This window comes from Mauremys reevesii, linkage group 14, assembly GCF_016161935.1.
Source record: "Mauremys reevesii isolate NIE-2019 linkage group 14, ASM1616193v1, whole genome shotgun sequence".
In the NCBI taxonomy this organism is placed as follows: Eukaryota; Metazoa; Chordata; order Testudines; family Geoemydidae; genus Mauremys; species Mauremys reevesii.
In genome coordinates, this window is record NC_052636.1 from 8,304,357 (window position 1) to 8,318,055 (window position 13,699).

A 13,699-nucleotide genomic window follows, 5' to 3' on the forward strand; every position below is an offset into this window, starting at 1 on the left:
AAGCTGAGGGATAACGGTGCTGCAAACAGTTCAAAGAGCTTTAAAAGTTACTATGTGGGAATCAGGAAAAGTATTACAAAAACAAAGTATTGATAGCCCTAGAGATTTTTACAATGTTGATCTCTCTTGCAGATTCTCTGATGGCTAACATGGGATGAGTGCCAAGAGAAGGTTTTCCCACACTCACTGCATTCATAGGGCCTCTCCCTGTGTGGATTCTCTGATGCTGAGAAAGGGCTGAACTCTTCGTGAAGCATTTTCCACACTCACAGCATTTATAGGGCCTCTCCCTGTGTGGAGTCTCTGATGGGTAATAAGGTGTGAGTGGTGATTGAAGGTTTTCCACACTCTCTGCATTCATAGGGCCTCTCCTGTGTGGATTCTCTGATGAAGAGAAAGGGCTGAACTTTGAGTGAACGTTTTCCCACACTCACTGCATACATAGGGCCTTTCCCCTCTGTGGATCCTCTGATGAACAGAAAGGGTTGATCTGTGAGTGAAGGTTTTCCTACACTCTCTGCATTCATAGGGCCTCTCATCTGTGTGGCTTCTCTGATGAACAGAAAGGGCTGAACTTTGAGTGAACGTTTTCCCACACTCTCTGCATACATAGGGCCTGTCCCCTGTGTGGATTGTTTGATGACTAATAAGGTGCGAGCTGCGACTGAAGGTTTTACAACACTCACGGCATTCGTAGGGTCTTTCCCCTGTGTGGATTCTCCGATGTCTAGAAAGGCCTGATTTGTAAGTGAAGGTTTTCCCACACTCACGGCATTCAAAGGGCCTCTCCCCTGTGTGGATTCTCTGATGTTGAGAAAAGGCTGATATTTGAGTGAAGGTTTTCCCACACTCTCTGCATTCATAGGGCCTGTCCCCTGTGTGGATTCTCTGATGTCTAGAAAGGCCTGATCTGCGATTGAAGGTTTTCCCACACTCACTGCATTCATAGGGCCTGTCCCCTGTGTGGATTCTCTGATGTCTAGAAAGGCCTGATCTGCGATTGAAGGTTTTCCCACACTCACTGCATTCATAGGGCCTGTCCCCTGTGTGGATTCTCTGATGTTGAGAAAGGTTTGAGCTGCTAGTGAAGCATTTTCCACATTCACTGCATTCGTAGGGCCTGTCCCCTGTGTGGATTGTTTGATGCCTAATAAGGTCCGAACTGCGATTGAAGGTTTTCCCACACTCACTGCATTTGTAGGGCCTCTCCCCTGTGTGGATTCTCTCATGTACAGAAAGGTCTGAACTCTCAGTGAAGCATTTTCCACACTCACAGCATTTATAGGGCCTATCCCCTGTGTGGATTTTCTGATGGGCAATAAGGTGTGAGCTGCGATTGAAGGTTTTCCCACACTCACTGCATTTGTAGGGTCTCTCCCCTGTGTGGATTCTCAGATGAACAGAAAGGTTTGATCCGTGAATGAAGTTTTTCCCACACTCAGGGCATGTATTTTTTCTCTTTCGCCTAAGGATTTCCTGTTGTGTTGTGGTTTCCATGAGGACCTTCTGAGTTCCCCAAGAGAAAATAAATTTATCCAATTTCTCTCCTGGCTGGTTTCCTTGCTCTGTTTCTGGTCTGTGCTGAATCTCCCAGGAGTTTCCTGCTCATGACTCCTGGACACATTCCTTTCGATCTTTGCGATAATGCTCTGTTTTTACCCACTGGCTCGACATTTTCAGGCTGAAAATTCTGCTCCTCTTTCTCACATGCCATTGCATCACCTGCTGTGACAGAGACAGAAACCTCAAACAGGGATGGAAAGGGGAAGACCAAACAAAAACAAGTGCTGAAGACAGGTCAAATAAAAATCAGGAGCTGAACTCCCCCAAACTCTTCCCCCAAATAGGAGAGAGGAGGGGATGAATTCAGCCTTCACATCCCATCCAAATACGCAGGGGGAAGGGAGGAAGCTACTGCCTGGTGTCTGCTAGGATCTATAGGAAGCCATGAGCTATAGTTACCCTGAGGATACGACTCCTGCTAGGGATAATAATGAACTGAGAGATCTCCCCAAGGGCTTTGTTGGGCATCCCAGATGTTTCCTTCAGGCACTTACAGATTCTGGGTGGTTTAATGTTTCCTCACCTGTGCAGGGAGCTGTCAGGATCTCTCTTTCCTCTGAACCCTGGAGGTCTGGGACCCATGGCTCTTCCCCCTGTTCCAGCTGGGAGATCACATCAGGCTGGGTAACAGGAAACCCTGCTCAGATGAAAGAAAACAAAGGAGTTCACTTGATTTCATAAGACTTTGTCATAAAAAACATTCTATTAATTTAACTTCAGTGCTTAGTATGACCTGGTGGGCCAGAGGCAGGTCTCACTGAAAATGCCAAGATCAGGGCAGGCTGAAAAGGGATCACCCACTCGGGTTATCGAGAAGCTGAAAAAGAAATCACACGGCCCCCTTTATTGCATCCCAGTTCTCTGACTCCTAATCAGCACTTAGGCCCAGTACAGTGAGAGGTTATTTCAAAACTCTGCTCACATAAACAAAATGATCTTCTGACCCCAAAGGTCAGCCACATCACCAGGCCAGTATAGGTTTGGATCTTACCCAAAATACCACACTGCCAGCCAATCCTTAGCATCTAAACTAAAGGTTTAAACGAAAGAAAAGCAGAAAGAAGTTAAATGGGAAAGCAGTCAGATACATTCCAAAATGGATATATTAGGTTCTTAGCAGTATTGGTGAGTTGCTGGCTTGGAAGTCCGTCTGGAACACATCCATAGCTTGGATGGGTCATTCAGTCCTTTGTTACAGGGATCAGGTTGTAGAGAAGTTGCTCCAGATGCACGCAAAGGATTGAAGACAAAATGGAGATGATGCAGCTGCCCTTTATATTCCTTTTGCTATGTGGCTTGTACTTCCTGTGTCCCAAACACAAGCTTCACAGCATGTGGCATGGAAAAGCCTTGGAGTTCTCATTACACAGGCAATACCCCGGCATGTCTTGCTGACTCAATAGGTGTATCCCCTTGGTCCTTTCCATGGGCTCATTGTACAGCTGATGACCCTCAATGGGCCATCAAACAGGCTAGGCAGTGTTGATGCCAATATGTCTGGGGGTGTCACCCAGAAACACTGCACAAGTCTGGAAATACAGATATACCCTACATATCTATAACTCACAATACAAAGGTGATACAGACATAGAAACAAAATGATCATACTTGGAAAATCATAACATTTCCCCTGACACCTTAAATGGCATATCTAGCATGATTCATTGCAATTTGATAAGATTATATTATTTTATTATTAATACCAAAGTGTCTCACAATTCCATACAGTGTCACACTTGGTAAACCAGTGAATTCAGGACCAGTTCCCCAGGTCCATGAAGATGCCAAACACTGTGCTTATGAGGGATTGAAATACCCACATATCTGCTGGGAACACACACACAGACACTGTGTCAGTCTACACCCTGTGATGGAGCAAGGCCGGATGGCTACAGGAAAGTATTGAGGAGCAGCTATGTTAGCTCCAGGCTAAGCAAATCCCTAGTACCATAGGAACCAAAATGGCAGTTGCTCCAGGCTAATCAAGGCACCTGGGGCCAATTAAGAACTTTCTAGAAGGCACCGGAGAGAGCTACATTGATTGGAGCACCTGCAGCCAATCAGGACAGGCTAATCAAGGCACCTGGTATAAAAAGGGGAGCTCACGCCAGTCTGGGGAGGAGGAGCCAGAGGAAAGAAGTGTGCATGAGGAGCTGGGAGCAAGAGACACAAGGAACTAAGAACTGAGAGGATGTACTACTGGAGGATTGAGGAAAACACCGTACAATCAAGCAGCATCAGACACCAAGAGGATCCTGTGGTGAGGATAAAGAAGGTGTTTGAAGGAGGCTATGGGGAAGTAGCCAGGGAGCTGTAGTGGTCAAGCAGCGGTTACAAGTAGCACTATAGAGACTGCTGCAATTCACAGGGCCCTGGGCTGGAACCCAGAGTAGAGGGCGGGCCTGGGTTCCCCCCTAGCCCCGCTACTTCTAATCAGACATAGGAGTAGTTGATCCAGACTATGGGTTTCACCCAAGGGTAAAACCACTGAGGGGAAGAAATCCGCCAATAAGCGCAGGACCTACTAGAGGAGAGGAGGAACTTTGCAACAACCCCTATGTTAACTCTTCTAGAAAATTATCAATTTTGTACACAGTATGGCTTGTGAGATATCATTTGAAAATGCATAATCTACTGAATATTATCCTCCTGTTAAAATGTGTAGTAACACTATCTGTAAAGTTATGAGATTTTACAGTATGAGATTATGGAAAAAGTTACAATTCTGGGGAACACCCACAGAGCAGTTCCTCAGAGACAGCAAGGCAAACAGCTGGTCAAACAGCCATTCTCCTGCAGGGGGAAGGTGTGAAGAAGACATTTACATTCCATCATAGGGACCACTTGAAGTTGTTGCGGAAAACAACCACACGATTGATTTTGAATCAGCTCAGCCTGAGGCTCTTTTCTTGGTTAAAAGTGCGTAGGGGGCAACAGCTATTGGAATACTGTCCCCCTGAGCTAAAAATCACACAAGCCTTTTAAAGCTTAAAACCACAATCAATGGCACATACGTTGCACGTTAATTTCCTTATTTGGAATATATTGCCAAATATGATGCAGGTCAAAAGCAAACTGAACAATCAGTTTTCCATATTCGGCCTTTCCTGTTATTGTTATTCCTAGTCTAGTTTGTGGTTTGACTTTTCTAACACTTCCATTGTGGTTATGTTTCACAAGCTCGGTTACTGCAAATCAGTGTGTTTGGGGACTTTCCACTTCACCTACTAGGGCCCTTATGCACACAAAGCCATTGTTCCCCAATTTGGGGGATTTAAATTAAAATAAATAATTGGAGATATACCAATCTCCTAGAACTGGAAGGGACCTTGAAAGATCATCGAGTCCAGCCCCCTGGCTTCACTTGTTCCCCAATCTGGGGGATTTTCCATTCCACTCTGCCTTTCTATGCCCTTTACACAGAGAAGCAAGATCAGCTAATACTTCAGGCCTACTAGCTTGACCAAAGCTCCAAAGCTCTTTCTGTAGACTTTCCCTCACAATTCTCATATCTCCGACAGACAGCCTGGCACCATGACTCAGCTGAGAACTGAAGTTGTTTCTAGTACAAAGGACAGAATTATAAAAAGAGGTGAGGAAAATGCTTCAGACTCTCTCTCTCTCCCCTTTCCCTCTGCTCATGACAACTCCTGAAGAGCTGAACGTGGGAGGAAGGGGTGGGTTAGGCCGAGTCCTGGCTGAAAGGAAAACCAGCATGTCTCAGCACATGGTGAGAGAAACATTTGCCTTGAATCCGTTTCAGCTGGTTAACTTAGATGTTAATTTGTGTTTTATCTTTGCATTTCTTTTGTAAACAATTCTGAGCTTTATGCCTCATTATCTGTATCTTAAAATATTTTTTTGATGGTTAACTATCTTGTTTTATTCTTTATCTAACCAGTGTGTTTGTAATAAAGTGTGTTGGAAACTCCATCTGGGATAACAAGGCTGGCGCATGTCATTTTCCACTGATGAAATGACAGACTTCATATGAGCTTGCGTTGTTCAGGAGTGTGCTGGACAGCGAAAGATGCACATTTCTGGGAGAAGTCTGGGAGCAGAGAATTTTCTGGGGTTCTCCTGTGCTGCACTGTAACTTGTGAGTCACTGACTAGCAGCACTCAATACTGTGTAGCTGGGAGTGAGTTACATGCTGGAGACTGTGCGTTACCTGCCCAGGAGTGGCTGTTCTCACAGTAGAGCAGTGTAAAAGGCACCCCAGCTTGGGAACTGAGGGGACACAGCTGTTCAACAGTCCAGGTTGCACTGTGGTTAATATCACAGACACTCAATTTCAAAGAGTCCCTAAAACACAGAGAAAGTAAATCCATGTCCCAGAAATCAAAGACTCCAGAGAGAGGGCAAGTCTCCCTGGCGCTGCTTCTTGCTGACAGAGAGGTTCAGGGACAGTGAGAGAGTCCTGGGGAAGCTGGGAACAGGAAGCATGGGCTGGTGAGGTTCAGTGGAGAAAGGGAACAGGAAGCGCAGGGATATCACTGAATGCAGGATCTCAGCAGTACTAGATGTCAGGATAACACATATTGCAGCCCACTGGAAAACATAATCCCAGCTATACATAAAAAATGATCGGATCTAAATTAGCTGTTTCCACTCAAGAGAGAGATCTTGGAGTCACTGTGGATAGTTCTCTGAAAACATCCACTCAGTGTGCAGCAGCAGTGAAAAAAGCGAACAGAATGTTGGGAATCATTAAGAAACAGATAATAAGACATAAAATATCATATTGCCTCTACACAAATCCATGGTACGCCCACATCTCAAATACTCCGTGCGGATGTGGTTGCCCCATCTCAAAGAAGTTTACTTGAGCAAACAGGAGCTATTTGACACTGCAATACGGCTCCTGTGCGCTGTTCCCAAAGTGTTCTGCAGCAGGGGAGGGTCTCTGGTAGTGTGTGTGTGTCACTGGCATATTGGGGTGATGCTGAAACAGGACAGAGTAGAGGTGGCATTGTGGGGCTGGCATGAACCTTATCTCTTCATTTCCTATTCCAAGGGGACGGGAATCCTTACCCAGCAAGGTCACATTCTCATAGTTCTCCTGCATGACATCCCTGTAGAGGGCTCTCTGAGTGGGGTCCAGCAGAGCCCACTCTTCCCTGGTGAAATACACAGCCACCTCCTCGAAGGTCACCAGCCCCTGAAAGAGCAAGAATTCAACACTCAGTACCTGCTGCCCCACTATTCACGGAACAGCAGCACCAGGTAAATGGAGGAACATGTTAACAGAGTCCCACCCCACCTTGCCTAGAACAGCCAGGCGGCATCAGAGGGTAGAAAGAGAGAACCTTTGTGTCTCCCAGCTGACAGACGGAGGCAGGGTCATCACATTTATCACATACCCACTAGCCAGAGCTTGATACAGGAGATGGGGCTGTCTCTGGACCCTGCTGGTGGCTCCCTGGTAGGAATCCCAACACTCTCCAAATAAAATATATGGAAGAAAGGGGAAGTCAATAGTAAAGACTATAAGTTAGGAGGTCAGAATTGTAGAAAATTGGTAAGGGAAGCTATCAGAAATCAATGATCAATCAATGAAAAATAAGAAGGAAGTTTTAAAAAGTATATTAAGTACAAAATTAATCCTAACAACGGTAGTGGTCAATTACTAGATAGAAATGGCAGAATTATCAAAAATAATGCAGAAGAGGTAAAAGTGTTCAATAAATATTTCTCTCCTGGATTTGGAGAAAAACAAATGATGTAACTCATATCATAAGATGTTGACGACGACACTTTCCATTCCAACAACAACTCATGAGTATGTTAAACAGCAGGTATTACAGCTAGATGTGTTTAAATCAGCAGGTCCAGATAACAAGAGTTTTGAGAGACCCGGTGGAGAAGCGTGGTGGACTGTTAGTGTTGATTTTCATTAGGACTTGGAACACTGAGGAAATTCCATAAGACTGGAATAAAGCTAATGCTGTGCCAATATTTAAAAAGTGTAGAAGAGATGACCCAGCTAATTACAAGAGTGTTAGTCTAAAATCGATACTGGGCAAGAGAATGGAGCAGCCGATACTGGAGTTCATTAATAACCAATTAAAGGAGGGTAATATAATTAGTACCCATTAACAAAGGTTTAGACACAATAGATTGTCAAACTAACTGGATATCCTTACTGGATGAGATCAAAAGTTTTGTTGCAACTAATAGTATTGATGTAATATACCTAGACTTCTGTAAGGCATGTGACTTGGTTCAGCACAACATTTTGACTAGAAAACTAGAAAGATAAAAAATACACAGGGCATATATTAAATAGATTAAAAACTGGGATTGTAAATGGGGAACTATGGTCGAGTGGATTTCTTTCTAGGGGCTTCCCACAAGGACTGGTTCTTATTAATGACCTGGAAGAGAACATAAAATCATCAGTGATAAAGTTTGCAGTTGCCACAAAGATTGGGGGGGGGGTGGTAACTAATGAAGTGTCAGTAGATTCCGGCTCCAGCACTGGGGAGTCTGGGAAGTTTTCCCAGCCCTGGCTGGGGGGTTATTTCCTGTTCCACAAAGAGGGGAAGTTCCATTCCCAACTCCTGTGCCTTGAAATTAGGCCCTATCTGACACTACACCCCACATTCAGCATAGTGGTAGGAGTATAAAATGATTAGGCCATAATTATTAGGCATTTTGTGCAAGATGCGTCATGTGCAGTGTCATTGGAAAAGTTGTGATTGGCCGAATATGATTATCCTATTTGTGTGCATGGATCATGTTTGTTATCTGAAGTTATGGATATTGACTCTGTATCTGAAGAACAAAACATGTCAAACCAATCTGAGAGCTTTCTTTAATAGGATAACAAGCCTTGTGGATAAGGGAGAAGTGGTGGATGTGGTATACCTAGACTTTAGTAAAGCATTTGATACGGTCTTGCATGATATTCTTATCAATAAACTAGGCAAATACAACTTAGATGGGGCTACTATAAGGTGGGTGCATAACTGGCTCGATAACCGTACTCAGAGTAGTTATTAATGGTTCCCAATCCTGCTGGAAAGGAATAACAAATGGGGTTCCGCAGGGGTCTGTTTTGGGACCGGCTCTGTTCAATATCTTCATCAACCATTTAGATATTGGCATAGAAAGTACACTTATTAAGTCTGCAGATGATACCAAACTGGGAGGGATTGCAACTGGTTTGGAGGACAGGGTCATAATTCAAAATGATCTGGACAAATTGGAGAAATGGTCTGAGGTAAACAGGATGAAGTTTAATAAAGACAAATACAAAGTGCTCCACTTAGAAAGGAACAATCAGTTTCACACATGCAGAATGGGAAGAGACTGTCTAGGAAGGAGTACGGCAGAAAGGGATCTAGGGGTTACAGTGGACAAGCTAAGTATGAGTCAACAGTGTGATGCTGTTGCAAAAAAAGCAAACATGATTCTGGGATGCATTAACAGGTGTGTTGTGAGCAAGACACGAGAAGTCATTCTTCCGCTCTACTCTGCACTGGTTAGGCCTCAACTGGAGTATTGTGTCCAGTTCTGGGCACCACATTTCAAGAAAGATGTGGAGAAATTGGAGACGGTCCAAAGAAGAGCAACAAGAATGATTAAAGGTCTAGAGAACATGACCTATGAACAAAGGCTGAAAGAATTGGGTTTGTTTAGTTTGGAAAGAGAAGACTGAGAGGGGACATGATAGAATCTTTCAGGTAGCTAAAAGGGTGTCATAAGGAGGAGGGAAAAAACATGTTCATCTTCGCCTCTAAGGATAGAAGCAGCAGCAATGGGCTTAAACTGCAGCAAAGGGAGGTTTAGGTTGGACATTAGGAAAAAGTTCCTAACTGTCAGGGTGGTTAAACACTGGAATAAATTGCCTAGGGACGTTGTGGAATCTCCATCTCTGGAGATATTTAAGAGTAGGTTACATAAATGTCTATCAGGGATGGTCTAGACAGTATTTGGTCCTGCCACGAGGGCAGGGGACTGGACTCGATGACCTCTCGAGGTCCCTGCCAGTCCTAGAATCTATCGATCTAGGAATAAGAACGGCCGTACTGGGTCAGACCAAAGGTCCATCCAACCCAGTATTCTGTCTACTGACAGTGACCAATGCCAGGTGCCCCAGAGGGAGTGAACCTAACAGGTAATGATCAAGTGATCTCTCTCCTGCCATCTATCTCCACCCTCTGACGAACAGAGGCTAGGGACACCCTTACCCATCCTGGCTAATAGCCATTAATGGACTTAACCTCCATGAATTTATCCAGTTCTCTTTTAAATGCTGTTATAGTCCTAGCCTTCAGGATCTCCTCAGGCAAGGAGTTCCACAGGTTGACTGTGTGCTGCGTGAAGAACTTCCTTTTATTTGTTTTAAACCTGCCGCCCATTAATTTCATTTGGTGGCCCCTAGTTCTTATATTACATGAACAAGTAAATAACTTTTCCTTATTCACTTTCTCCACCTGAGGAAGCACCTGAGGAACAAAGACTGAACTGGGGGAAGTGTTGGTCCCAGGGTAAAGGGATTTCAAGCTTGCATATGGAAACTTGGTGGACTGCTTCTATCATCAGTAAGGGGGAGAAATTGCTAGTTCAAATTCTATCCATCTAGTATGTTAGCAAATAACCAAAAACTCAAACTAGGCCTAAGTAATCTGCTTTGATCGCTTTGCTATCACTTACCGCTGGGAAATTGGCTGTTGTCTTCTCTGTCCTTGAGTGGCTTAAGTAAAGCACTCAGGTAGCTTAGCTGGCTGCATGGCACCACCTGCTGTCGTGTTGGGTGATAACAGGGCCTAGAGAGGCTGGCTGAATCTCCGGCCAACCACTGTGAGAAGGGCCAGCCCAGCTTCAGGGTTAGAGGGCACAGCGGTTCCCAGAAGCCCCCCACAGTGCACCCCGGGGGTGACAATCCATCACACCCTACATTACACAAGTCTCAGAAGCTTTGTCACATCCTGTCCCCTCCCTTCCTCCACCCTAGATAGTTCCTGCCTCCCACCACCTCGAGCAATTCCCACCCTCCTATGCATTTACTGCTCCTCTCCCTCCAAGCAGAACCCACCACCAGCTCCCTGAGAATCCCTTACCTGAGCCAGCTCCACTGCAGCCATTTCCTTCCCCCTGGGAGGAGGGGATGATCTGGAGCGAAACGTGGACGTTATTCTGTAACCTGCCAGGGCGAGAAGGGCAAGGTGAGAGAATTCAGGTGGGGTTTTTGTCCATTCCACAAGCCGATTCCCCCCCCAGGATTTTCCCCTGCTAATGGACATTCCCGGTTCTGCCACACTATGAAGCACAGAGTGACCGTATCCCAGTACAGGCCTAGCGCCCTCCCACCAGGGTGTAACCCTCTGACACATGGTGAAACCCTCCCAGCAGCAGAGTCTCTGTGTTACACTTATGTTTGTGGACGATACCAAGCTGGGAGGGGTTGCAAGTGCTTTGGAGGATAGGATTAAAATTCAAAATGATCTGGACAAACTGGAGAAATGGTCTGAAGTAAATAAGATGAAATTCAGTAAGGACAAATCCCAAGTACTCCACTTAGGAAGGAACAAGCAGTTGCACACACACAAAATGGGAAATGACTCCCTAGGAAGGAGAACTGCGGAAAGGGAACTAGGGGTCACAGTGCATCGTAAGCTAAATATGAGTCAACAGTGTTACACTGTTGCAAAAAAAGCAAGACACGAGAAGTAATTCTTCCGCGCCACTCCGCGCTGATTAGGCCTCAACTGGAATAGTGTGTCCAGTTCTGGGGGCCACATTTCAGGAAAGATGTGGACAAATTGGAGAAAGTCCAGAGAAGAGCAACAAAAATGACTAAAAGTCTAGAGAACATGACCTATGAGGGAAGATTGAAAACATTTTGTTTGTTTAGTCTGGAGAAAAGAAGACTGAGAGGGGACATGATCACAGTTTGCAAGTACACAAAGGTTCTTATTAGACGACCTCTCGAGGTCCCTTCCAGTTCTATGATTCTATCAATCAGAGGCCAGAGAAGAGCAGAATCAAAGGAGTCACTCTGGGGATTCTCCCTGTCACTGTCCCCAAGGCAGCTCTCTCAGGTTTACAAAGCCGTTTGATGCTCCAGCCTTTATCCAGTCTCTCCTGGCAGTGCCCCCTTCATGGGCTGGGCCTAGTTTTAGCCTTTGGGAAGCGTGACCCCGGGGACTCTGAGACAGGGCCTTCTTGCCTCAGCACATCTTGTTCCTTTCTGTGGCTCCCCAGTGAGTCTCAATGAGTAGATACTCCTCATACAGACTGTGAACATAAGAGCTGCCCACTGCATCAGACCAATGGTCCGTCTAGCTCAGTGGCCAATGCCAGGTGCTTCAGAGGGAACTAACAGAACAGGTAACCATCAAGTGATCCATCCCCTGTCGCCCATTCCCAGCTTCTGGCAAACAGAGGCTAGAGACACCATCCCTGCCCAGCCTGCCTGTGACACTGGCAGATGAGGTGTAATTCTTGCAAAAGCTCCCAAGTCTTAATTGAACATGGACAAACGCATCGCTGGGATCAGTCTGACTCACCTGTGTTAGTATTGTTAAAAGAGGTATTAGAATTATAACAATGGGTTTAGACTTTACTAAATGCATGTGATTTGCTGCCAGGGTTAATATCTGAGTAGCTGCATTGTGAGCCTCTGTAAATCACCAGACAGGAGAGAGACTTTACCTAGGTGAAGTGCTGACTGGCAACCGAATGCATTACACCCTGCCTGGCAGGAAAGGTCCATCCACACCAGATAGACTATTATGGGATATTAAAGACGACACAAGACTGTTGTTGTGCTCTTCACTTCCCTCTGGCTGAGTTTGCAGCTCAGAGCACATGGCAGGAAGGGGGTAAAAAAACCCCATACAGAAGGAACTGATGATCTGTATGCTGCTTGGACTCTGGGGGGCAAAGTTTCTAGGCATAAGCAAGAGCTTATGAAGCTTCTTATTCTTTAGGACTAACCCAGGCTATGCAGAACTTGCTTATTATAGAAGCTTCTGTTACCTTTTGAAATTTAAGACTGTAACTCATCTGCATCTGCTTTAACCTGCCTTAACTTTGTAAACAACTCTGGTTTTAAATAAAATTTAATACAGGTTATTACAGGACTGGCTACAAGAGTTGTCTTTGTTGGACGATCTAAGATTCAATTGACCTAAGGAAGTGACTGGTCCTTTGAGACTGGCAGTAACCTGAACATTGCTGTGATTAGTGGGGTAAGGCAGTGGTTCTCAACCAGGGGTCTGGGGCCCCCTGGGGGGCCGTGAGCAGCTTTCAGGGGGGCTGCCAAGCAAGGCCGGCATTAGACTCGCTGAGGCCCAGGGCAGAAAGCTGAAGTCCCAGCGCATGGGGCTGAAATCCAGGGCCCTGAGCCCCACCACTCAGAGCTGAAGCCAACGCCTAAGCAATGTAGCTTTGTGGGGGGCCCTGTGCCCTGCTTGCTGCCCCCTAACGCCAGCCCTGGATTTTATATGCAGAAAACCAGTTATTGTGGGCCACATGGGCAGTGGAGTTTTTATAGCATGTTGGGGGGAGGGCTCAGAAAGAAAAAGGTTGAGAACCCCTGGAGTAAGGGACCATCTGTCACACAGGTTGGCTCACCTGCATGGTGAGATATATGGGATCACCCAAGGGGACTGTCTGTGGTTCCATGTTAATGCTGTTACAGAGCCTGAAGCGTTTACACTGGATACTTGGTTGGTGAAATCTCCATACAGACCTCACACCCAATTTGGGTTTGTTCCCTGCTTCTCACCAGTCTGCCTGAGGCCGGTGCTCGTGCTCTCCAGTCACTGGGGACAGCGTTACAGAGACTAACGGGCACAACGCCACCAGCAGCAATTGGCAGCACTGCAGAGCAGGCTTCACAGGGACACAGTGTGGGCCAAATGGTCTGTGGTCTCCACCAAACCCCCGTTCTCCTCCAGGGCATGTTAGCATCCCGGCAACCTTCAAGGGGGGGTCCAGGCTGCCACCCCTCCAGTGATGATGGATCTGCAGCACAGCATCACCCGCACCCCATGACCCACCTTGTCTCCTGAGACAGAGGTGAGTGATGGAGGGCAGAATGGATCCAGGGGCAGGAGAGGGAGAACAAAACACACCTCCTGGGGTCACCCCTCAGGAAGTGACGGTGACAGGCAGTGAAGGG

General features: G+C 46.0%; 1 protein-coding gene across 1 annotated transcript in view; it reads right to left on the reverse strand.

Moving 5' to 3' along the window:
• The window catches only part of LOC120381801 (zinc finger protein 850-like), a gene marked incomplete at its 5' end in the record, with an annotated part of 159,223 nt that extends 157,819 nt beyond the window's left edge, over positions 1 to 1,404 (reverse strand). Inside the window, one exon of the mRNA XM_039499935.1 lies at positions 367 to 1,404. Coding sequence (XP_039355869.1) covers positions 367 to 1,404 — 1,038 coding nt within the window. The remainder of the gene's footprint in view (positions 1 to 366) is intronic.
• Between the last annotated feature and the right edge of the window lie 12,295 nt (positions 1,405 to 13,699).